The sequence below is a fragment of the Taeniopygia guttata genome, chromosome 3 (genome assembly GCF_048771995.1).
Source record: "Taeniopygia guttata chromosome 3, bTaeGut7.mat, whole genome shotgun sequence".
NCBI classification, from domain to species: domain Eukaryota; kingdom Metazoa; phylum Chordata; class Aves; order Passeriformes; family Estrildidae; genus Taeniopygia; species Taeniopygia guttata.
In genome coordinates this window covers 45232061-45258737 of record NC_133027.1, presented here as the reverse complement: position 1 = coordinate 45258737, position 26677 = coordinate 45232061, and the positions used below count along the sequence as shown (strand labels likewise).

The 26677-nt window shown below is 37.1% G+C and overlaps 1 protein-coding gene across 2 annotated transcripts in view; it reads left to right on the top strand.

Moving 5' to 3' along the window:
- Nucleotides 1–26677, top strand: part of ATG5 (autophagy related 5) — a 70737-nt gene that overhangs the window by 3118 nt on the left and 40942 nt on the right. For both annotated transcript variants that reach the window (XR_012055003.1, XM_002196065.6), the window contains exons 3-5: nt 3295–3422; nt 9818–9896; nt 15603–15765. Coding sequence is in view for 1 of the 2 variants with exons in the window: in XM_002196065.6 (XP_002196101.1) it covers nt 3295–3422; nt 9818–9896; nt 15603–15765 (370 nt within the window). In the remaining variant the exon portion in view is untranslated. The remainder of the gene's footprint in view (nt 1–3294; nt 3423–9817; nt 9897–15602; nt 15766–26677) is intronic.

Here is a 26677-nt window from a genome sequence, read left to right as displayed (position 1 = left end):
GTGACATAAAGACTGGGCAGCTCTGGTAAAACATTGTCCTGTGTTGTAATATAGTCATGTAGGGTAGGTTTCTGCAGTTATGCTAGAAATGGATACATCAATATTCTTTGGCGTGTTTCATGCAGATGGTTATGTTTTGAGTGGCAGCACATTTAGGAGCGATTTGCTTGAACTACCTTCATTGCTGATTTATCCTAAAATTGTTATGCATTTTATTTTAAATTGATATATTGTTTGCCTCTTGGTGCAAGCAACAGTAAGAAAGAAAAGGATGAAAGAAGTATACAGGAAGCCGATACTCATTGGCTGAGACTTGTCAGATGTATAAAGAACAAAATTACAGCAGGACACAGTCTTAGAATGATGCTCTGCCCAAGGGGCTGGTCTTTAACAGGACCACTCTTTAGCTTGCTTGGTGTCAAAAGTATTATTTTGTTAAGATATCTGTAGGAGAGAGCAATGTGAAGCCATTCCATGTTAGGATGCTTTATTTAATCTCCCTTGACACTTTAGTGATCCGACCAGTCCAGTTCTTGTTAAAGCTGTAATTTTTCTGTTTTAGTGCTTTGCATGTAAAAATACTGCATGCTGTGCAACAAAACCTGTGGATATACCTGGAGAGGTACTCTTTACACAAAATTATATTGCAAGCATTTACTTAGGCATTGTTACTCATTTAACCTCCTGGTTAATAAGAAAACATTTCTGGTTATTGTGATTAAATACTGTAGCAATATATAATATTCAAAAGGAAGGTGTTGTGATTTGTGTAGGTTTTGGGGATAACATTTAGGGATAGCTGTGAGGATTTATTCTGCTTCGTGATGTATTTGGAGATCTACTTTTCTTAATTTAGTGAAGAGAACCCGTGATCTTGTTATCTTTCAGTGGGTGGGAAAGGGATATTAAATGTGGTAACAATGTGAAAATGTGTTTAAACTGCTCTTAAAGATCCTGCTTAAGAGATTTAGTATACTTGTAAATCTCAAAGATTAATAAAAGCTAGATAAATTAAAGCTGGAAAAGTGGTAGAATTGGATCCTTTCATTTCTCCTATGGAAGGGGATAACTATATCAAGGTAAAAGAACTGGGGGGACCAAACAAAGAGTTCAGTAGGTTCTACAAATGCTCAGCATCTCTGAAAAAACTGTAATTCCTGTTAATCTGATTAACTGTTGGGTTTTGTACAGTTGTACAGGTTTTTTTAAAGCCTTTTGGGAGGGCTGGCCACATTCTGTTAAATTCAGTTGAGTGCTGTTTGGTTATTGCCTGTGTTCTCTAATGGTGTTGAAGTAGAAACTGGGTTGTTCTTTCACAATATAAACTGAAGTAGAGTATTTTACAGAGGAAGTTATGCAGTTTAAAGCATTATGTGAAACACTGTTGCAATAAATAATGCTTTAATATATTTATCAATTCCAGCATGGCTGTGCTACATGCAACATGCTGAAAATTGGCTTTTGTAAGAGCATAGTAAGTCTCATCAGAGTACACCAGCATTAATTTAACTGTACATATCATGCAGAAATAACATGAAATTATTACCAAAAATAGGTGGGTTGGATTGGTATAGCCTGGAATGTATTGTCTCAAGAACAATCAGTGAAGATATGTGGATTTAGGTAAATCAGGATAAGCTTATGTTGTCATTCAAGTCATTAAAGTACCAAACAATTCTTACTTGAATGTGTACATAACTTCATTGAATTTATTTAGATTGTTTGCCTTTTAAAATGAAGGCTGTGTTTTGGTTACATTGCTCCTATGAAACACGGTAGAAGCAAAGTGATGATGGTAATAAAAGCAGCAGTTGGAAAAAGAAAACCATATGGTACATGAAAAATAGAATGTTAACTGACATGGTGACTGTGACAGGGGTGAGACTTGGCCTTATGTAATTTTATAAAACTGTAAAATTTACCTGTGTCACAGATGTAACCTAATGTAGCATTATTAAAAGGATTAATCTGTTCTTCCAGGAACTCGATGTACTCTCCATACTTCTTTTTGAATTGGTTACTTACAAATTGTAGTATCATGGCCAAAATATTATCTGATTTATATATCAAAGTGTAGTCTACTTATTAGAGAAATTCTGGAAAAATGTTGCAGCAGAGATCAAGTTTTCTGTCAGGCAAAATATATACTTACATGGTTTAGGATGTTTGTACCACAGATATTCACTTAGGGCCTGGCATTATTCATATACTATAAAGAAAATACTTTAAGAGACAACACTGGTCATGAGGAATGCTGGAAAAGAAATCTCTCTCTAAACATGCAAAATATAATCTATATATACCTTTGGCTCATCTATTTTATTAATAATTATGAAGCAGAACGTTACAGGATAGATGCTATTAATTTAAAATTTCTGCTCTAAAGCGAATTGATATTTTACGGGGAGGTTAATCTTTACTCATTGAGATACTGAAAAGCATTGTTTGTCTTATTGATTTATATCTAGTGAATGTGCTACATGGTCATCAGTCAATTCACTGATTGGTACAGTGTCTAACCACTCCCGGGCATAAGTCTTTAAAAAAAGAGATGGCAGGCAAGATGTTGCAAAGAAAAATAGCATATTTTTATTTGATTTTGATAGTATACAGTTGAGAAAAGAAGATAGTATATGACAAAGCTGTAAGAATGTGTGAATGTGTCTTGTTTCAGCTAATAAAATATTTACACTTTGCTTTCTGCTTTTAGTTGCTGGGTGAATGTTAAATAGTGGAAGAAAAGTAGTCTTGACTAATAGGTTGAAATGGCAAACCCAGTGCAAAGAAAATGGAAATTTACAGCTATTAGAAGTACAAAACACTTGGAAATCAAACCTTTAAGCATCTAGTTTTCATTGTTTTGGTTTTTTTTTCATTGTGTAGGAATTTTCATTTTTAAATAATAGCTGATACACGGTTGCTCATTCTTTTCAATAATAAGTTATAAGTCTCTGTTTATATAAAAAAGGTTTAAAACTTAATTATTTAAATACAGAAAAGCAGAAATTGAAGTCCACTGTTCTTCCCCCACCCCACTGAAAGAATTGAGAACTTAATTTTTTACTTTTTTTGGCGTTAATATATTGAATACTGCATCTTCTGTATCGGATACTGCATCTTCTTACTACATCATTTTATAGCCTTCCACTGACCATTAAAAAGTAAACTGTCTCACCTTAAAAAGGGGAAGCAAAGAATGCTAACTGAATTTTGGTTATGCATAGTTGTTACAGATTTTTACTAGTTTAATGTATTTTATTTACACTTAAAGCTTCTATAATTTTTTTTTTCCAGTTGCTTTTGCCAAGGATAAGCTACTTGACACTGGTAACAGACAAAGTGAAGAAACACTTTCAGAAAGTTATGAGACAGGAGGAAGTTAGTGAAATATGGTTTGAATACGAAGGTACACCACTGAAATGGTGAGTTTATTGAACATTGTTCTTTATGCAGTTTATTACTTAGAGAGTTCCCAGGTTCAGCACAGTGTCAGTAGTTTTCCTAAAGTAATCATTCCTTTGGGTTTCAAAGATGGCAAAAGAGGAGGAGGGTAAGAAATGCATGTTTTTGGGCAAAACAAAACTTTTAATGTTGAACTTCTTTTTATTATTCTGCTTGAATTTTTACTGTATGCGTAAGACAGAGGTGTTGTGCTGCACTTACTGGTTTTGTTCTCGTTGTTACCATAATTCCGAATGCTTGTGGTTTTGGCTTTACTGTTGCTTTCAGTAGAATTGCCAAATAAATTTTCCTTTAACGTATTCCACCTTCCTAAAAGATATCTAGTAACACAGATAGGAAGTAATAGTTCTGGACTCTGAATGCAAATAGCTTATATGCGTCACGGTAATAAAACATGAGTAGCCTTCACTGTCCACTGTGTGATACATGCTTGCACTGTAAAAATCTAATATTGATCTGCTGAATTCAATTAGTTCAAGTGTACTGAATCAATTGCTGTTGATTCTGTTTTTATTTTGTCCTACAGTCTATTAAAACTATCATCTTTTGGGGTTTTAGTTTGTTGGGTTTTCTTTGTGAGAGGTTAAGGACTTGGACTGATATTGTTTCATTTAATTAATTTTCATAAATACTTACCATCAGGTTTTCTATGTCTTTTGCTGTTAAAGAGTTTTAAAGAAAATATTTTGAGAGCTGCAGTGTTTCCTAGTTCTGTGAAGATAGCATCAGCCATCCAGAAGGTATTTAGTATTTTGCATGGTGAAGAGATTTTTATCTCTTTTTATTTCTTGTATCATCATAGGAAAGAAAACTAGTGATTTTTTTAATCTTACTGAACCTGGATTGTTTTGTGATTAGCAAGCATCATATCATGGGATGCCTGTAGATTTGGTGATGCAGTAGATCTCTTAAAGTATTTTGGTTTTTTTGAGACCAACCTAGTGTAAACCTTGAAAATATGTAAATAGAAACCCATTAAAAATATCTCTTTAAACTTTTCTTGTATCTGACTGGCAAAACCAGCTTTAGACATCTAAATAAATTATGTGGAATTTAACAAGAAATGGTGTCTTATGTGCTGTAGTAATGTTGAGTCATGGATACTACCTAAATAAACAGCAAGGTACTAAGTTCATCCCAGTGTGTTCTTAATCCCAGGTAAATATTAGGGGAAAACTAGTTTTCACTGAAGTTGTAACAAGAAAGGAAAGAGAGGCTTTGTACTTTGACCACAAATAGATACATATTTTCTGAAAGTTTTCAAATACCATGATGTTTAAACTAGAATAAAAAAAATAACTGTACAGTATGGATATAGACTAAAAATGTAGCTTGTAATTAAGTGAAGAGGTACTAAATTAATTGAATGTAGAAATGAAAATAAATAGTGTAATGATGATCTGCTAATTAAGGCTCTTATCTTTCAGAAAAACGAAGCCTATTCTGCCAGGAACAGCTCCACTGATTTCAGTGGAACTGCTTTTCTAAGGAAAGTGTTATTTGTAAACCAGTATTTTAGGAGAATGATAATCCTATAAAGAGCCGAAGCTTCTTCTGGGGTAGACCCAAACACCAGAACAGAGAATTAGGTGAGCTAGTAGTCGGTAGAGAAAGAACGGCAGGCATTAATGTCTTATCATTTAAGCTATAACTTGTACATTCAGAATCAAATAGAACTTGTTAATAACATTGTTTATTCTAATTATTTACTTTGCACTGTAAGGTCTTACTGCTTAGTCTGTGCAGTTTCATACCTAGTTGGGGTGAAGTCTCTATCTATTCAGATGCAGCTCTTCCATTTTCCAGTGAGATTTTGGAGGAAGTCTGGAACATAGTTTCTACTTCAGGCTCTGCAGTATATGGGTCAAGTTCTTAAAGGAGAATGAAGTTCTGCAGGTCTGGAGTTACGTGGGCCTGGGTTCTTTGTCCTGCTGAGAGTGTTGGGACAGGGGAAGATGGATTCTTTTACTGCAGGAAGTGTGTGCTGGGGGAGGGTCTGTGTCACCAAGGTAAGGAGTTTCAGGAAGAGATTATCAGACCGTGCAGCATTAGAGACTACAGAAGGAAATGGATGAAACCTTAGACCATCCTGCAGCTACAGGAGACTAAACCTACAACCACGTTGAAGGAGATGCAGTCAAAGACTGTGATTATTGGATTAGAAAACTCCTAAGATTTGGAAGAGCTTGAAGTTTATGACTTCTTGCAACAGGATGAATGTTCCTTCTACACCTGCATTTCTCTAAGTTTAGCATAGGTTCAGTGCTCTGCCTGCAGGTGAAGGACTGAAAGCGTTGACCCCTCATGCATCTATATGGCTGAGTCTGAGCTGTGTAGGGGCATCAGGAGGAAATGAAAAAGTCAAAAGTCTGTATTCTGCTTACTGTCCTTTCTCCAGGACTTTTAAGTCTGCCATTTCATGGTCACTGCAGATAAAGCTGCGACTGGTTATCATAACTCTTTTGTCTTAACAGATAAGTAATAGATTCAGCTTTGAGTTATCTCTGTTTCATCGAGTGTCTGTATCAAGAAATTTCGACTACTTGTGCTCCACTGTGTTGCTTTTCCAGGAGATGTGAGAGATTAACAAGAACCAGGATCTATGACGTAGACATTGAGTTGTTTAAATTTTTTCACCTGGATTGCATGCTGTGTTGCCCTTACTAGTCCCTCCTCTGTTCCTGAACCACCAGAACTCAACCAACCTGTTGTCTGTCCTATTACGTTTCATACACCTAAGCTGCTCCCTGGCATGGAAGACAACCTCTGTCCTCATCTGCCCTCCCTGCCTTTACTAAGCAGCTTATGTCTGTCCTTCCACAGCAGTATTCCAGTTGTGCAAGCTGTCTGCCTGTACCTCAGGTAGCCCAACACTCTCCCAGTAATGTCATAGCATGTGCAACTCTAGTTTGTTTTTCCTGCTTGTTTCTCAAGCTATGTGCACTTCTGTAGATACTTGTGGTGGGCTCTCTCCTACCTTCTTTTATCACTTTTACATCTTCTTTGCATCTGTCACCTTTCACCACTTGCTATCCACCCATGTCCATTATCTTTTGTCCCATGTCTTTTTATCTGTGTGTTTCTTTTTATCTGTTGTTTATGGTCTAGAGCTCTCACCAGGCTGGGCAACAATAAGGCAAAGATACTTTTCTTTGACTTAGGTGGATTCTATCTGTCCCTAGCAGTCCCTTACCCTTAAGAGCATCCTATGTCTATAAAAGCCAAATAAGTCCTTGTTGTTGCACCAGCTGCATAACTAGCTCCTGACCTGCGGACATCTCTCTGAACCTGTCTCCTTTAATGGCAAAATTGTAGAGATGTCTTCTTGCCTCTAGAACTTGTAGAGTCACTTTTGATACTCTCAGGGGTTTTGTTGCAGCACTTAAAATTTGTGCCCATGTGGATAAACAGCAAGGACTAATAATCCAAGCAGAGGACAACTTTTCCAATCTGCAACTTTTTACCAAGCAGCAAACCTCTGCAGGTTAACAAGTGAAGTTGGCAGATGAGGTGCTCTCTCCTGTAGGATGGAGTCTCGTAGTGCTATGATTGCTTCCTCTGGCTGCGGATGGATGTGCTATTCAGACAGCTCTGATGCTTCCTCAGAACTTCCAGCCTCTTGTCTGACACTGAAGCACTGCCAGTGGTTGAAGAAGGCCTGCCCTCTCTTGGCCAGAGGTTAAGGAAACCTTTCTGTCTGTCCATGGGGAGGTGCTCTGGCAGTCACACACTTGGACACCTGGGCAGGGACGAGGCCCCTTTGCAGTAGGCGGCTCCAGGGACCAATGGGTGCCTCGCTTGACTCCCTGCACACCCCACACCCACACAGCCAGACAAGGTTTCCTTACCCACTCAACCCTTGGTTTCCCATAGCAGAACCTCAGGCATCTGGACCCTTAAAAGAGCTTAATTACAGCGTAACAGCACAATAACAGCTTGAGCTGGTGCCCCTGAGCAGGGACCCCAAACCAAAGAACCCCTGGGCTTTTATACCCTCACAGTCTGTATGTGATAGTGTGGGGTTTTTCCTCTGTGTCATTGTCTCCTGCTGTGTCCCTGAGTGTCCAGTCACCTGGCAGGGCCACAGGTCCCTGTGCCCTTTCCTGTGCAAAGGGTCTGCACCAGGTTTGGCCTCTTGCTTGGGGCTCCCATCACCCAGAGCTCAACCTGCAGCTCCCACCTCAGCTGCACTCTGAGCTACTGGCGCTGAATGGATTCCTCAACACCAGAGTTCACACAAGTCTGGTTCTCCCCATCCTGTGAGTCCCTGCTGACCACTTCAATGACTGCTGACACTTTCTCTCCAGATTCTCATCTCTCTGAGATCTTGGTGAAGATGCTATTAACCTTTGTCTCCCCTGATGCTGTGCAGCCCCCTGACTTCCTGCAGTGTCTTAGCTTGGTGACATAGCTCCTCGCTGATGTGCACCTGCTGTAGGCAAGAACATTTCCTCTGCTTGCTCCAACCCCCAGGAGAGGTCCCAAGCTCTCCTGGCAGCTTGAAACCTGAAGAGCTGCAGCCTTTTTCAGGAGCTCTCCCTAAGTGATGCCACTGTGCTGGAGTAGTTTCTTCAGCAGATGCTAGGGGATGGCACCTGCAGCTTGTTTCCATCCTGTCTGAGCACTTGCACGTGGCTTTCAGTGGAGTTTGTCTCTTTTGTGTGGGTTGTGTTCTAGCCCTGGTAATTGTAAAGGTGGCTCTCTAGTACCAACTGTTGCTTGACCCTTTCTGTTCATAAATTAGCAGAAGACAAAAGGTCAAAGCACCATTTAATCAGGCATCTATTAACTCTGCAAAGCACAGAGATTCTACTGAAGAAATTTGATTACATGAACTTCACTATGTAATCTTAACCGATTAGAAAATTCAGATGTAGGCCAAGACCTGATGTAGGAGTTTTTGTATGGGTTTTTTGTTGTGGCTTCCTTTTTCTTAGTTATCTGTTTTGTTCTATAAATTGAAAGTAACTGGAAGTCATTGCTCATGTTAAAAATTTGTGTTCATCTAATTATCAAATCTTATTTTTGTTACTTAACTCACCTGGAAAACCAGTCTTTCATAGAACTTGCTGAATCTCTGTTAAGTGTTTAAGACATTATTGGCAGTTAGTTGTAAAAACTCTTCATGGTAAAAACTTGAGCATTAGCAGTGAATCAGGATAAATCTGGATATGCATCCTCTTTAGTCTCAGGTAAGTGCAGGAATTGTAGTGGTATATTGTTTTATTTTGCTGTTGTGGTGAATTTGTCTTAGCTTTGGGGTGACTCACCCGTAGAGGGTGCTAAAGCACTGTTGTGTGAGTTTCACCGATCTGGAAAGCGGCTTGGCACAGGTGCTGTTAAAGCAACGCTCTTGGTTAGTGTTCTTGGGACTTTCAAAACTTACGTACGTGCTTGGGTCTGCGACCTGTGATCAGTCCCATTTAGTTCAGTGAAACTACTGACTTTACAGTTCAGTGTATGTTTTTCTCTTTGTAAGGATGAAAAGCTAGTAAGGCTCTTTGGGTTATGATTTTTGAAAGATAAGAGAATGGGTCTTGGTATGCTGAATGTAAAAAAAATACATTTTATCAAAAATCTTGCCAATATCTGTGTGTGAGAAAACTGAAAAAAGATTTTTTTTTTTTTTTACAGTGCCTGTGGAGGTTTTGAGTGTGTTGATATATGTTCCATATACTGCTGGGGGCTTTATATTCTTATGAATTTAAAGGAGAGAAAGCTATGAGACAGAACTGAATATTTGTCAGAAGAAAGCTTTTTTGTGTAACTCCTTGAATCTAGAATGCCACTGAAATACAATACTCCAGTTGATTTTTTTTCTTCCCTTTCATTCTTCTTAATTTGATAGTAAAGATACAGAGTTGATCTTGATCTATCATCTTTCAGTCCTTTAACAGATAGATAATTTTTTCACTCTTCTATTTATTCTCTGCATTGCTATATCAGACATATGGAAGAAGGAAAGGACGTTAATGGTCAGTGTGGTATAAACCCAGGACACTCAAGCATCTGAAAGCATGTGTGCTTTTCCTGGTCTAAAGCATTTTAACTAAAAGTACTGTTTTGGAAGGTTCCACAAAGCAGCTGTAGGCCACTTAAGACTGTTGCAAAAGTAGTAATGTTTTGTGGGCACAGCTTGGAAACCACTGGCTTACGTATTGAACATGTACATTACAGACTTAGTTCTGCCTGTCAGTCATCTAAACTTGCCTGTATAACTTTTCTAAGTAAAGAGTACTGATTGTGGGAGTCAAACAGCTATTTTTTGTGTGTGTGTAAATGCAGGTGTGTTAACTGTGATACATAGAATTAAAAGCAGGGCTCCTATATTAAATTAATATCTTATCATTTTTAGGCATTACCCAATTGGTTTACTCTTTGATCTCCATGCATCAAATACAGCCCTTCCTTGGAGCATCACAGTGCATTTCAAGGTAAATTGATAGAGACCCTTTTTTTAAGAATGAGTGAGCATGAGAGTTCATGACATTTGGAAGCTGGGAAAAATGTTTCATAACTATTTTATAAAACACGTGAATGGTGTAATATAAAAGGGAGACTATCCATTGTTCAGGAAGCATTTAAAGGTTTCTGTAAATCTGCAGCTATTTTCCATGAGACTGTGTGTGCTTTTACTTGACTTTCTGTAGAAAATTATTCTATTATAATCTCAAAATCCAAAATAGTTTTTCAAGTTATGAGGCTTATGATAGAAGAACTTTCTATAATGTTTTTAATTTAATTGGTTTGAGTTCACTGAAGATTGGGAATATTGAGAAGTGCTCATGCTTTTAGGCATATATGAGCATGGATATGAGATGCTGTATAAATCTTTGAAGTCAGGGAATGCTGTTGTACATAATATTGGTCCCTTTTAGAGAACTGAGTGAAATGAGTTTGGTCTTGTGACAGCTTAGTCACAGGAGAGTCGTTATTTTGATTATGAATTGTAAACCCATTAGGTATGGCTTAACAGGACTACTGATCTTTGCTCAGAATAGACCTTGAACAAGGTTAGCTTTGGTGCAGGATTCTTGCATACTCTGAAATGCATTGAGACAATAATTCCAAGTACGTTTTGAAGTCAAAAGCACAACTATAAATCATGATATTTAACTTTGAAATGTTAATTTCTCCATTGTAAAAGAAACAATGCAATAGGAAAGCTGATCTGAAGGAAAACGCTACATTAATAGGCTTTAGTGTGTGAGGGATTTGAGTGAAATGAAAAAAATCTATTGGGGAAGTGCTTGTGTTGAAGGTTTTCATTGAAACAATTCTCAAATGTATGTTAGAAAAGCTTTTTCCAACAGTAATCTGATTCTTTTTGGAAGTGTACACTGAAAGCATACATTCTTATGATATGTATTCCTACATTTTGAAACTTCTAAAGTGACTGACTTAATAGATCTGAAGTTGTGGATGTTTTTGAAACCACTGTAATTGCTACACTTGTCTGATAAATGTCAGAGACCTGGGATGAGGAAACTTCCAAAATGCCCTGATGAGAAGGTGGGGCATCTAGTTTCATAAACCATGGTTTAATTGTTATGTTCTGAGAGCTCTGGGATGTTAACAGTGGCAATGTAGGTATGTTGCCATCACAAAGTAGAGGCATCTTGAGAAGTTGCAGCACCACAGTGCTTTTTAATCAGTGACATAAATTTGGCTTTAACGTCCATGCTGCTGCTTGCCAAAAGATCAGTTACTTTTAGTTTTTCTGAAAGGTGTGCATTAAAGAGCAGCATAAATAATTAACTGCTAAGGTAGTATTATTTTAAAGGTTGATGTAATTTAGTAATATAATACTGGTGGAGTTAGCACCTGTATAATCTCTCATCCTATTTTGATGTAATCTGAAAGTTTATTTAAATAAAACCCCTCTGAATCCTTAAGTCAAAACATAACTGAAAGATATCAAAGTATGTCAAAATATTGAAGAGGTTTTCATGTGTTACAGTTCCTTACAGCTGAATAGTTTAGGTGTGGGATTTTTGACTAGAGTATTCTTTTCATTTCTGTGTAGTTATTCTTCAAAGAGTTTTAATTTTTATTTGGCTTAATTAAACAGTGTTAGATTTTATGGGGCTTAACTTTTGTTGTCGTGGCTGTCTCCTTTCTTCTACCAATGCGTGTAGTCAACAACAGATATCTCATACATCTGTAAAAAGTGTTTTTCAGCTTCTTTTAAAAAAGTCAGACTCCCCCTATCAGGTTTCTTTGTTTGAAGTTAAAAACATGGAAAAGGCTTATTTCTGTTCAGCAGAAGTTTTTGAGTTGATAGATGTTTGTAATTGTCCTCTTGTGTTATGTATGCAGAACAAATCATAAACACACTTAGGTTTAGCATTGAAGAAACAGTTTGTTAATTTGTACTTCTGGTATGCATTGTATCTTGTAAAGTTGAAAAATGGTTGCATTAAATAGTTGCAGAAGGATGAGGCTGAATAGCATACTGGGGTCCGAGAACCATGAGAGGCTGTAGCCTGGGAAGTAGCTTTTGTTATCCAGGTGTGCTTTACAGGAAGGAGAGAAATTCTATCCCTTCCTGTTAAAATCATTTCACCTTACTCTGTGGCCTGTTTAACACTATTCAGTTCTCAGTGCGGTAATCACCTCTCCAGATTTTGGGCAGTAGATTAGATAGTGGCATCGTTGGAGGAGAGGAAATCGTGTGTGCCTGGGGAAATGCTGAGGTTCTGACGAAGCCATTGTCTGCTGGTGCCTGCCTCTCCACCCATGACCTGATGTAGGAGGAGAGGCAGCATCTGTCCTTGTGTGACAGTCATCTTTGTGTTTTTTTGGGTGAAGATTGGGTCAGGTGGAATGGAAAGGAAGTACTTTTCCATGTATAAATTGTGGAACTGCTAGGAGATATTGTGGAAGCCAGAAGTATAAATGTTTGGTTTTTTTGGTTTTTTTTTCTAAATCAGTCTACTTAAAGAAAAGACCACTGATGGTAAATAAACACAAATACATAGATGCACTCCCTGCCACTGGATACATTCCTTATGGTTTTTAATTCCCTCTTTTCTGTAAATGTAGTGTAATGCAAGTAGATTGTCACAGGATAAACAGATGTTTTGTGACTAGAACTGACAGATAAAGGAGTGGAATGGAGTTATGAAACCAGACTGTTGAAATTGCCAGTGATGTTTTTGGTACAGTTTTATGCAAGAGGTCATTCATTTAGTGCTCTGTTCTGTACAGACAGTACCTATTTCTGTGTGACCGGTTCATACTGCAAGGGTCTACTGGTATGTGAAAACAAAAAACAGAACTCCTTGAGCTTTCTAAGAAAATCAGAGTCAACCCTTAGTAACTGTTCTTTCAAAGATGCAGGACACGGAGGGAGTCTGACACCGCCAATAAGCGTACTTGAATTAAAGCTACTTATGTCATCCGTTAATACTTTTTGCAAATCTCCTAGTTGTATACCCAGGAGTGGCAGACAGTTTGTTTACAATTGTCCTGTACTTCAGGGAACAGAATAAAGTTACTTATGATTGATCAGTATTTCTTCAGGTAGAAAGAAGGCAAGTAGAATTTTTTTTTTTTTAATACGAACACATATGATCTACATTTAAGTATAAAACTTATTATTTTGTACCTGATAGATAAATCAGCTGGGATGCCATGTTTTCTGTTTCATATACTTCTTGCAGCTGTGCAGTGTTTTTTTCCTAAGTCACTTTCATGCTTAGGTTTTTCAGCTTCTTCTCACAGTACTTCGTAGAAATGTGTCATTGTTTTCCCACTAAAGAAAAGTGTAACTGAGGTTCAGGAGTGTTTTCCAGCCTTTCACAGTGTTACTCCTTAGAAGCTGGGAAAATTAATCTTGCCACACCTAGTTGTACTACTGTGTCTAGATTCTTTACACTAGCTTTGACCAATTTTAAATAGATCCATGCTGTTCTGCAGACTGCACTGTGTATGATTTCTGGAACTCATCCTCAGGGAATGACATTAGCTGCAATTTGAAATTCATAGGAGAAAAGTCAGCAGGAAGATGTCTACCTGTAGAAAGAGTAGAATGTCCAAAAAAGGACCCTGCAGTTCAATAAGTACACATGTTTAGTGAGACAGTTGTTGTAACAAAACTGTTATTTTCATAAACTTAGCTAAAGCATCACTTTTTAACAATGAAAGTCAGTTTCTAGGTTCTGATATTATTTGGCATTACGTACATAACACTGTTTCTTTCTTTGTTTTGAGGGGTGCCAGTGTCTCACTTTGAATTCTTGTGTGTAAAGAACTTTTTTGATCTTTAAGTATGCTATTTCTGTCTATTTGTTCCTTCTGGATTGGTTATGAGACTTTACATTTTTATTTGAGCAAGTAAATAGAACTTCTAAAAGTATTTTATAGGCCTATGCAGATGTCAATTGGCAAGTAACAGCCCCAGTAATGTTTTCCTAGTAATCTTGGGCCCAATTATGTTGAGACACTCAGCTTTGTAGGGTAGAACAGGAGCAAGGTCTGCCCCAGAAGAACTTACCTTATTATTCTGTCTTCTTTAATGTCTTTGTACTTGGCCGTTCTCATATAAGAAACTAGATTTACCACTGTCCTTAGCTTTCTTTAAGTCAGCTTAACATACACCAGTCCTAACAACAGCTCTTCCTTTTGCAAGTTCAATATCAAACCATATGAACTTTAGTGGAAAAGATATTGGCAATCTTTTCTTTATGCCCCTGTTTTTGGAAAATACTCATCCTTTTGATCCACAGTTTCCAGAGTTTGGGTTCTCACTGTCATAAGGAGGAAACGCTATATGAAATTCCATTATTTAATTTCCAACTCTTCTCAGTAACCTAATGAGGAGGGAGCTATCACTGTTATCCTCAGAATTTCTTTCAGGTAAGGCAATCCCCAGCTCCCTTAAATATTTGGGTTTCTGTATTTTGAAGCAGTCTTCACTATTTTTCTTGGGGTTATGTGGGGGAGTGAAGGTAGGGTTTTTCCAGCATTAGATTGCTTCTATTTTGACGTGTTAACTATGTTGTAAGCACCTTTGAAAGATATCCCATTATATGTACTTGTACTTCAAAAATGGTTTTGAGAGTCCCTCACAAAAGCTTTTTAAAGTGCCAGTTTGTAATGGGTTAAGAGGAAAGGGTCTCTGGTGTGGAATAGCATGAGAATTCAAGTATAAACATGTGGCAAGCCCTTGTTAGGAAGGGGAGTACTGATGATGCCATCACTCTGGTTTGGCTCTAAGGTTTGCTCCATTCAGCGTGGTCATAAGCAACTGTGAAAATAAAGTTAATTAGGAGGGAATAAAGGTGGGTTTTAAAAGTTCTGACAACTAAAGACACTGGATTTGTGGTAGTGAATACTTGTGTTAATATAAAATGGTAAGTGATAGTAGGTGTGGATAAACGAAAAACCAGGGGAAGGAAACCCACAACCTCTACAATGCTAGACTTCTGATCAGTTAAAGTCGAAAGAAATCTTTTTTGTATATGAATGAGATATACTTCTATAACTGCTTAATAAATTCATTAGGAGAGATAGTTGTCATTTACTGAAGGGTTAAGAGTTACCTGAGGAGTACAACATTGCAGATGCACAACCTGGTAGCTGTGCATCTGCAATGCTGAATGCTGTGTGTCAGTGTAACCAAGCAAAAGAGATATAAAATCAAGTCACAGAGGCTAAGCAGTAGTCACGTGGATTAGTTGAAGCTAGAACTGAGAAGGATTTCCAGTGTCTCTAAGGAAAATGTTTGTAAGTGGCAGATATGCTACTGTTTATATATGTGTGTGATTCTGCTTGGTTTTCAAGGAACTGCATATAAATGGTTCATAAAATATCTGAGAACCATTTTATATTAGGTGCTTGTCACTTCTCATAATTTTCTCCTGTTTATTGTCTGAGATTGAATATCTGCTTGAAAACATGTTAAAATTCCGGTTTTACAGAAAGTTGTTGAGCTTTTATTTTTCCTGAAATATTTTCACTTGCAACCGGTTTCTTGGCAGCAGAGTGAGAGAATGGTTGTTACGTTCTTTTGTAAGTAGAAGATTCCAGTGTGCTTCTTTTGCATAATGTATGCCTATTTAAAGTTATCATTTATTCTTCATCATACATGGTATATGATGCATTTATTTTTCTTGATCTATCATTTATCTTTGTAGAATTTTCCAGAAAAGGATCTTCTACACTGCCATTCTAAGGATGTGATTGAAGCTCATTTTATGGCTTGTATAAAAGAAGCAGATGCTTTAAAGCACAAAAGTCAAGTCATCAATGAAATGCAAAAAAAGGATCATAAGCAATTGTGGATGGGACTACAGAATGGTAAATACAATGCATTAAATATCGATTATATTCAGGTTGAACAAGCTAATAATTTCTTCAAGTTTCAGTTATTGCATGAGATATAAAATGTCATTGTTCTGCAGAATTTTTGTCTAGTGTCATGGAAGCATTGATGGATTGGTAGTTTTTAGATTTTTTGAATTAAAATAATAATTTTGGTGATAATTCAAATGTGCCTGGAGTTATTCAAGGAATTAGATTGGGTTGTGACTCTGTTTTAAAAAATGAAAACTAGTAACAAATCAAAGGAGATAAATACTGTCTAGTGTTCTTTTGTGCAAAGGATGGTCTTTATTTGGGAGACACCTGGGGTGTAAGTATTCAGTATTAGCTATCTTGGATCATACATAAGACATTGTCTCTTTAGTTAATGCTTATGGATTGTCACTGATAAACAATACAAGTAAACTTATGAGAAGTTGTCTAGTAGATTTAATAATTTTACTTCTCTCTCTGTCATTTTTTTTAAATTGCTTTATGTTTTTTAAAAAGACTTCTGCTTAATTATCGACTTGGAAAAGTCAGCAAAATAATTCAGATTAAGATCTTTAATTAGTGTACTTACTCTGCACAAATGGTATGAATCAATATTACAGTGCAAAGTAAAACTTTTCTTTGTAGTGTCTTCTGTATTAAGGTTTGTAGAGCCTGTAAGTTGAAAAGCTTTTTTAAGTATTTCAGAAATTGCTCTCTGGAATGGGTGATCATACTGCTTTCATTGCATTTTTCTCATCTCCTGAAGCTGTCATTTATATTATCCCTAGTACATTTATTTTATGAAAGCATTTTACTGTAAGCATGAAGATGTTTATTCTGTATTGAGAGACAAAATACTAAACAGTTAGAATTAACATCTTCCCATATATGTATAAGAAAAATGAAATGAAAAATAAGAAGCTTAGAATGCAAGAAGACTTGAACCACGCTTTGGTTTAGACCAGAAGGTTCCAAGTTAAGTTTGGTTTAATGTGTATGTTTAGAGGGTGTGTGGGATTTTTTTTCACTGTTGTTTAGTGGTACAGCCTTTCATATTAAAGGTACTCTAGTGATAATTTTGAAGATAAATGGTTATTAGAAACTCTGCTTTCTATTTTTTATTTAATTGGAGAAGAGTTAGAAATTAAGGCATTATCTTAATTTGCCATTTGAGTAGTAAGATCTTGAGGAAGCTCATGCATTCCTCCAAAATGAAACAGTACAAGCTGAAGTTCTTTTACCCAGAAGTTACAGAACCTTGATGCACTCAAAATTTAAGGTAAGAGGACAGAGAAACAGCATGGGTTTTTTTGTACTTATCTTAGGCTTTATCTTTTAGTTGATTATTTGTCTAAGAATATCTTCAGTTGTAGGCAAAGGAGAATTTTTTCTGTTTTGCTCTGTAATGTTAAGAACAGAGGTTGCCTAGCAAAGCTGAGAAATTGCACCTGTGGAATCTGACACCTGAATGAGAAGTTTAAGCAATCTTTTGAATGCTTTCAAATGCTAATTTTAATTTCTCAACTCTTCATAAAAGAGAAACAAGAAAAGCTTGTGAAACCAAGAAAATTCTTTTTAAGCATGTTGTATCTTTCAATATGTTTTTATAGGCTTTCGTTTGAGATGTAATAATTTTAAACCACTTTGTGAAACAGAATAAATGACCACAAAAAAGAAAAGAAAGTAGCATTTGTGATAACTGCTTTGTAAGTAAAGATACATCTGCAGACTGTTTTTTCTGTGCAACTTCAAACAATCTTCCTCAGTTCTTAATTACAGGAAGTATTATTTGTTTAATGAGTGATAGCATTACTTAGAAGACATGTCCTGAATTTACATTTTTGAGAAAAAACCCATCCACTTTTATTTGGAGAAATGTAACTATCAAGTAATTTGTAATCTGGTATAAATGTTTCTGCTGAGAAGCAGCTACTTGAACAGGTAACACGTGAAATGTACCAGTTGCTGTAAGTTGCAGCAGAGAAGAGCTGTAATAGTGAATTTGTGGGAAAATCTTGTGCTGGTAACAGCTGGTGGTTATTCATATCAACCTTTCATCCCTCCTCCCACCATTTCTGGTTTTATGTAAATCTGATACCAAATCAGGAAAGAAAACATATTCTTCTATTTTGTGCTGTGTTTTTTCTGGTTCTTCACAGACAATTTTTGATCTATAAACCAGAGATTTCTGAGGTAGAACTCTTCTTTGGGACAGGTACATTTTTGACCAGCCATGGATGTCTGTCTGTGGTAGGGAAGTGATAAAAGCAGACTATGCAGCTATACTGACCTTTGTTCCTTTATATGAATTGTTAAAATTCTTTGGTCAGAATTCATGGAAAATGTTACTACCGTTTTTGCTTTGATAGGGTTATGGCCATTTTTATCATGGATGAAAAGAATTTTCAAGCATTTTGTGTGGAAAAATAAAGGATTTCAGCTTTCTATGGGCCTACTGATGACTCAGGATCAAACCAATGAAATCCCAAATGTTTTCAGGGGGAGAGCTGTATTTTTTGCATGGTTCAAAGAATTAATATCTATAACTTCAGTATATAATGGTTCTGATAAATGAGAGGATTTAGATTTAGCACATCTGCTTTTTATCAGTTGTGGACTAACAGAAGCAAATGTACTCTGAAATTTTCACAGGCATCATTTATAACCAATGAAGAATAGACTTGGTATTTCTGATACATGAGTGGGAGAAATAAACAGTAAGAACTCGTAACTATTTTAAGGTTTCTTTTCTATATTATAAAATATAATGAAGTCATTATTTTTCTGAAAATATTATGGAAAAAGGATGTAATGCTCATTCATGCTGTAGGGCTTACCAGAACTTAAGTGGCCATATTGAATTGCTCTTAGTAGAGGAGAAAAATCCTGCCAGCATTCAGAATATACAATATTTTATCTTTTAATGCATCTTACCTCTTTCTTGCCTTACTGACAGAATCAGGCCTGTGTTGTCTTGCATTTAGTTCCAAAATTTATCTAAACTATTCTTGGGTTTTTGAGAGCCAGAAGTTGTGTTTGTTCTCAGTTACCACATTTCTGTTTAGAAATGTTCAAACTGGAAAAAAGGGAGTGTCCTACAGCCTTTCTTGTGCTGTAGACACTTGATCCACTCAGGTTTGATGGGCGTGTTTCTCCTTCTCATAGGGAACTGGTGGAAGCAATGCTGTCCTTTACCCCATGGTGAGCATGCTTTAGTACCTGAACAAATATCTGTGATCTCAGCTCATCATTTGAAATTTGCTTAGAAAATCTTCTGGATTTTATCAGGAGAATTAATAAAAAAGTACTGGTTTTTAAACCACAAAACGACCTTGTTTACTTCTTCTCTGTATTGCTACTAAAATGAGGAGTTCTTTCCATGTTCAATCTGTGGAGGTTTGGTTAACTGTGAAGAAAGATTACATAATTCATTTGAACTTTGAAAATAAGTGTATTGGTTAAAAGTGATTTTAAAAGCCCAGTCGTTACCTTTCTGGGCTTCCTTAGTTAAAAATGTCCCAAAATGCATCAAGTTGCTTTATAACTAGCATCAGTAACTGCTTATTCTGAAGTTAAGCTAGCATGTTGCTAGCAACCATGCTAGCAACTAGTGTTGCATGGTATCAGTGTTGCTGATACCGTGGAACTGAGGGAATGTAATTTGGACCAGTTCAGGTAGCCCTGCACAAAGTCTTGCACCCTGCACAAACACTGCTGTTTTGGTGTTGAGCAGGGTCTGGCTTCGAGCAGGCTGGACCTGCAGAATGAATCAGCTGCATCAGGACAGGCCTTCCTGGGGATGTTTTTGGGTTTTCTCCATAGCAGCAGGTTCTGTTTGGGGTTTCGTTAGTTTTGGTGGTTTTTCTGGTAATGGATTGTGACGTTGACCTCACTGTTAGTTCTGCAGTGTTTATGGGATTGTTACCCTTAATGCACAAATGTCTAAGCCAGTACTCCACTCATGGGTGAAGTATTGTAAGTCTAAACTGTCATCCCCCTGAAACTGCTTTTGGGTTTGTTTGTCCTCTCTGCTGGCCTGGTGTCTACTTGGCTAGCTGCCCTTTGTTGTGGCACAAAGGTGGGGAATTGATGGCAGCCTGCATTCCCCCCTTGGCTTTCTCTACTCTGCTCTCAAACAGGAGGGCCGAGCAGGTCTGTCTGTCTGATGCCAGTAAGAACCAGTGGGTCTCAAAGGAGGGCAAGAACTATATAAAGGCAGAGAAGGAAGGAAAGCAAAAGGTAACACAGCATTCACAATCCTACTGAAATCTCTGCCATGAGAGGAGGTTGCCTAGAGATGAGGTAGCGATAGTGTTTCTAGCATTTTCACCCTCTTGTGTTAGATGGCCATGTACCTAATGAAAATCATTACATTCTGAAGGAGCAAACTTCAAGGTCTCTTTTTGCTGCCTTCTGCTTTTCTTCCTCCCCTCCCTCTCAAAATAAGTAATTTCCTGAAAAATCTGTATGGTCGAACTAAAATTTAGAGTAAAATGTCTCTAAAAAAGAGACTTAACTTTTAAATTTAATTTCCTGTAGTTGTTGAGGATTTCTTGTTTTGCAATTTGAAATGCTTCTAAGTTACTTTCTCCTAGTAAATGCCTGAATTTATTAATATGCATTAATATAAAGCTTCCTTAACTTTTAAGAAAAGATTTTTTTTTTAGGGAAAACATAGTGCAGAGAGAGAAAAGTTGGTTAGAAAGTTACATGGTGTTATGCTGGTCTGTTTTCATATATATAGAGAGAGCACAATTAGAGATGAAAAAATAAAAATTCCAAGGCTATCCTAGACATTGAGCAGAGAGCTGGAGGATGGATAAAATCCTTGGGATTCCTTTTCCCTTTACTTTCCCTTACTCAAGAAACTCTGAAACAAGCCCTGCTGTTGATTCCTATACAACTTGTGGGGTATGTATTTCAAAAATGGCTTACACTTGTTTGTCATCAGAGCTTTCCTTTTAGTTTAAGTGACAGGGCTTCCGAGATCATACTCATGACTGCTTTTTTGCTATAGAGAAAGCTTAAATTTTGTAGGATGTATACATTTTGTTATTTGAATAAAAGAAAATAAATAGTCTATCTTGGTGACTTTCTTTGCCTAGATTTTTTTCCAGGTAAACTGGTGACCTAGAAATGAGGGGAGGTGGTGGTAAGAAAACAGTGTAAAGTACTTAAAGTGAAACTTCTGGTTTGTGAGTATGTTTAGTAAGTGAAAAGAATCTTGGTAAGGTATGGCTCCCTTGTGTATACTATAAGAAAACGGGGGAAAAGCCTTTTTGAGCTGATAGACAATTTGAAGAATGACATGCTGTTTTCTTGTACAGTCTTCAAAATGTCCTCTTACGTTGAATATTGTTACTTTGCTGTCTGTGACATGAATAATATTTTCACATATTTCTGTGGCTTCTGCTACATTAAGTCAAAACTGTTCTAAGGTCCTGTCTCTCTATATCTGACAGTGACTCATATATGAAGATAGTCTAAAAAGTTCAGTAAACTTGTATTCCCTTTTCAGTGGTGGATTTGTATAATATACCATGGTCTTTCAAAATAAGTAAACTAGGTGTTTAATAGCAAGAATATTTTAACTGTGGCAATGTGTAAAATGGAAGAGAAAAATAAATATCTTAATAATGTCATACCAGTATTTCAAGCTGTGCTTTCAGAAAAGCTGTCATTAACTGTAGTAGTCATTGAGAATCAGGTATGTACCAAGTCTTTCCAAAATCCTTGATAGTTGTAATTACTGGTGTTTTTATAAAACAAAAATGTGAATTATGAATTTAGGTGAACTAAGTAATTTAGAGACAAGTCTTCATATAGCTGGGGAATTGTAGTTATCAGCTATATATAATGTTTCTGAATAGCACAAAATTAGATTTAAGGTGTTCAAAATTTATTTCATCAACAAAAACTCCTTCATGCTTGAGGCATACCGCACAAAAACTTAACTTTTTATAAAATTGGTTAGAAATGCCATTGAGGAGAATTATGTATATGTATGCATGCAGAGTCTTAGTCTTCCTGGGAACAATGTGGAAGTAGTATTTATACTAAATTTTGAGAAGACTTTTTTTGGCTACAGCAGTTAAAAGCAATGCTTGTTAAAACATGAGTCAGTGGAAAATAGTCTTGCTTTAACGTTAAGGAAATACACTTTGTATCCCTGACTTTCAGCTGCAGCTGTCTGTACTCTACAGTTTGATTATATGTATGTGACAGATTAACCCTTAGTGAGTTTGTCTGTGAGTGAAAGGGAAAATTGGTGGAAGGCAGATCTGCCATTTGGAGGGGTCATGGTGGGCTGGAGCCTACCAGAGCTGAGACAAGTCCTGCACCAGAGACAGGAAAAAGCCAATGGCAGTCTAGGATCTGACTATGAAGCAGCTTTCTTGAAGTGGCTAATGGGGAACAAGAAATTGAGTTGAAAGCCTGTGTGGTGTTGCATAAATTAACTGGGGAACTACTCAAGCTGTCAGGGCCCCCCACTTGGCTCAGCACTTGTAAAGCTGTACTGGGAGTGCCGTGTCCTCTTGGGACCCCAAGACAAAAGGAATGTGGGCAAACAGAAAAGAATCCAGCAGATTGCTAGTAAAATTCTTAGGGACTGGAGCATGTGCTGTATTAGAGAGCGGGGCAACTGCCTTGTTTAGCCTGAAGATGAGGAGGAAGCTGAAGGTGGCTTTAATACCAGCTTTACCTGAAAGGAAGGCCCCTAGAGCAGATGGAGTCAGACTCCTCTCTTGTCTCCACTGTCAGTGGAGCTGGCAATTACCAAATAAGAAACAGTTACTAGTTACAGCAGCAGGAAGTCCGATGGCACACAGGGAAGGGAGGGTGGGGTGTGCTGGTGGAGTGAAAGTGGTTGAGTGGAAACCCACAGAGACAGTCAAACTTCACTGGGCAAGGCCTTGAGCAAACTCATGTAACTTTGTGTAGGCAGCTGTTTTGGGGCAGGATGGGGAGCTGTTATTCCAAAGCTTGACCTCCAAAGGCGCTTCGGAACAAAAGTTTTTCTGTCATTCTTATACATTTTGTATGTCAGTCTTTGGTCTCAGTGCTCACCCCAAGTATTCCATGGTTCATATGGTTATTAGACAGTGGTGAACCACTGAGAATGGACAAGTTTTGTGTTTTTTAAACTTTAAACTTTTCAGCTATTGAACATAGTTGTGTGCAGACTGTGACTTGGTATTGCTTGCATAGAGCTACAGATACAATTTAATTTCAAGCTTTCTGTTTAATTTATTCCAATAAATGTCTTAAAAAGAAACTGTGAATAGTCCAGACAAAATTGTGTATATGTGCTACCCTGAGGGCTACAGCAGTGTGTTTACTTCTTTGACTTTCTAAAAAGATGCTGAAATACAAGAGCCATGAATTTGTATTTCCTTTCTGAATGTCAAGTCTTTGCCTCATTTTTGTATTAGTTCTTTCTGTTTTCTAAACCCTCTCAACAGCCTTCTTGAAATATGTCCAGTCCTAGAATCTGATAATTTCTGATAGTTGCATCACTATCAGTTGTAGAAACAAAATAATTCCTTACTATTATGATATTTTTGATGATAAGGTTAAAGATTAGGGTGGAGTTTTTTAGTTCTTTTGCCTACTACACTGCAGTGGGAACATCATTTTAATTGTCTATACGCTCTTACCAGGGCTTTTCATTGCAAGGTGTTTGTAGATGTATTTTTCCATTCTGTGGTAATTGCCGAGATTGTTTGTGTATGCAGATGTCAAGCTATGCTGTATTGAAGTGCACATGTTGATGGTGAGCACTTGAGCTGTGCCCTTTACCCTCTCAGTGATCCATCCTGTTGTAGCCTCATGTGGGTGAGGGGGATGTGTCTAACTTCAAGTTCCTTGTGAAATTTCAAGCTGTTTGAAGCGTGACAGCACTTGAGTTTCAGAAAATGACTGTAAGGGGCTAGTATGAGTGAAACTAACTTTTCTGGTTGCCTGAATAACATTTCAGGCTGAGACTCAGGGGCAAAAGGGACCTTAGCCTTTTAGCCCTTAGCTTGAACTAATCTTTAGTTAACACTGCTCAATAGTAAGAGGTTCAGCAGTTGCTGTCTATTAACAAGAAAGTATGATGGCATTACCATGAACTTTTTAACATAACGAGGTATAAGTTTGGATTAATTTCAATGACTGGTAAAGGCTCTCCAATCTGGTTTTATGGAGGAAACAACGAATTCTCAGTGTTTCCCTGTGTCATTAATTTTTTCAGCAGTTTTAATGGGTACTTCAAAGGCATGAATAATTTTACTGATAGGTTTCTGAAACCTACATGTATAATGTGGCATACTGTATTTGTAAATTTCTGTTTGAGTTTTCTTTGTTGCTTAATAAATTTGTATACTGAGATTATTGTAATGGGTGACATTAATTCTTTGTAGTTTTGCCAGCTCATAGATTCTGTGCATCTCTGTAGTTCTGAAGGCTGATGTCTGTCTTTTGGGCATTCTGTAACTACATTTCTAACCAGTTAATAGTTATAAATAATAGCAACTTGGCTGATAAATTTCTCAGTTATTTGGTCATTAACTGTCTGATCTTTGACAAAAATACATAGAGAAGTTTTTATATTTCATTTTACGCAAATTTATGTAGAATCATCATCTCTTGTTTAAGAAATACAATTAGTGGAGTCATATCAAACTTTTATACTGTCACTAATCTCACTTCTGTTCAAATCTTATTGTCATTATTTTAAATACTGTTATTCAGATAGGGACAGCTGCCTTTTGCAAGTACTTTTTTTTTTGCTAATACAGAAACTCTAACACTTCAAGCAAGCTGTGAAAAACAAAAGGAATCAGATTTGACTGTTACAGTGGTTTAGATGTCATGCAGACTGCATAAGCTTTTTATGAGGGAGGGAGACAAGTGTGTAAAGTGCTTTTACTGATAGGTAGAGAACTCTTCCTTGTTTACTGGCTTGATGAAAACTCAGTTTTGTTTTGATTGTTAAATTTCCGGCCAGTACCTTCTGTCTTTGTCCTGTCTAGCCAATAAACTAATTAGTTCTTCCAGCTCAGTGTAGCATTAATAGCTTCCTCGAGACTTTGCAAAAATAGGGGCTTCTGATACATAAAAATGAGCAAAGGAAGAATCCTTTCACTTAGGTTTTTAAGGAGATTGGGGTGGATATTTGTCAGTGGTTTTGTTTGTTTACTTAAGCTTTTAGTCTTAAGGATTCTGTTAAAAGCAGTCACTTTCAGATTTTGTACTTCTGGAGCTTTAGGATTCTGGCACTCAACTCATGCTCTACTAATAAAACTTCTTGCTAGGTCATATATATCAGGTCATATATATGCAAACTGGATGACTTTGTTTTCTCCTTGCTTTAAAAATTTGTCTTACACCCAACTCTGTTTACTGTGGTGAAAATACTATATCCCTGGAAAGATGTTTGGAGGACAGCAATATAAGGTTGTGAGGAGGAATTTGTTTAGAGGTCTTCAGACAGTGCTGTACACAGTGGAGATCTTAAGATATCTGACTCCATTATGTCTAACTAAAGTTCCTGGGATATCAGGTGAATTAACAGAACATGCTTGATTACAAAATGCAACAAGTTCATAATTCAACTGTTGCAGATTTATCACGGTTATATTTGGAAACCACGGAAACTATTAGAACTTTGAGCAATAGATTGTCTTAAGCTCTGCCTAAGTGGTCAGAGTGGTATACATTTCTAATATTAACTGCCTTAAATATTACCTGGTTTCTGGCGTGTTTTGTAGGAGGTGAGGAAGTGGAAATGAAGAACAGAATTAAGTTAACTGCACATTTCCACTGTTTAACTTTTTTTGTCATCCAGAGCCTACCTTGTCTGCCATATTTGCATGCCACAAGGGTTAATATACTTAATCTTCTGACATAAGTCTTTTATTTGTTCATAATTTCTTCTGATCTATAAGACGTGTTGTTAATTTCTGGTGAATTTTGAGAACAGTAAACTGTTCACCCAACATTCCTAATTACAGTTGATATGAGCATTAAACAAGTAAATCAAGTTAACGTTTGTTTTATTTCTGTCCAAGTAGGATGTCTCCAAATATGGAGATTCCTTATTTAAGTCTGCTGAAGCTCACTAGCTTAAGTAGGTTTGAATTGTTTTGTTTTGTGTATCACCATAACAGTTTTCTCAAGTGAGTTAGAAGTGGTAATTGGAGTATAAATCTATCAGTGCCTACTGTGGAATGCCTGTTCACCCATCTGTAGTGAAAGCTACAAGTCATTCTGAGTGCTGCCTCCAAGAAAAAAGGAAGCATGCTAAATCTTCACCTACTCTCTGAAAGAGTTCCTGAGGAGGAGACAGTCATCCTTTGTGTTGGACATTTTAAGACTAAACCTCTGACTCTGTAGACTGGGGTTCCAAATGTGGGATTGTTTGATTATAGTCTGCTCCAAGGTTGTCACTGTCACTCCCAGCCCAGTGAATGATTGGCTAACACCCTGCATCCAGGCAGCTCCTCATGCCGGGCAGGTGCCTGCCTGGTGGTGCTGACTGTGGCTCAGGTAAGTGCCTGTCAAGAGGCACTTGCTGCTAATCAGGAAACAAGGGTGTGGAAGTACTTTCTCAGATAAGTATCAGGAAATGCTGCTACAGCATACCTGGCAGGAGTTTGTTCCCAGTTTCTTGGAAATTCCTGCCTTGTGTTGCATTCAGTCAGGAAAAGCAATCCTGCAGTATATACCTGTGCCTTTTAGTGCACTGATAGGCATCTGTACTGTATGCTGGCGTGAAGCAAATCTCAAACTCATTTGCTGTGGTTGCTTTAAGTGTAATCAATGCTTTTGGAAATAGGAAGAACCTTTGTCCTGTGAACACATTTCTGAATTTTACCTTGCGTCACTGGGGCTGAATTTTGTAATGGGTATATTCTGTAAGAGGCAGCTT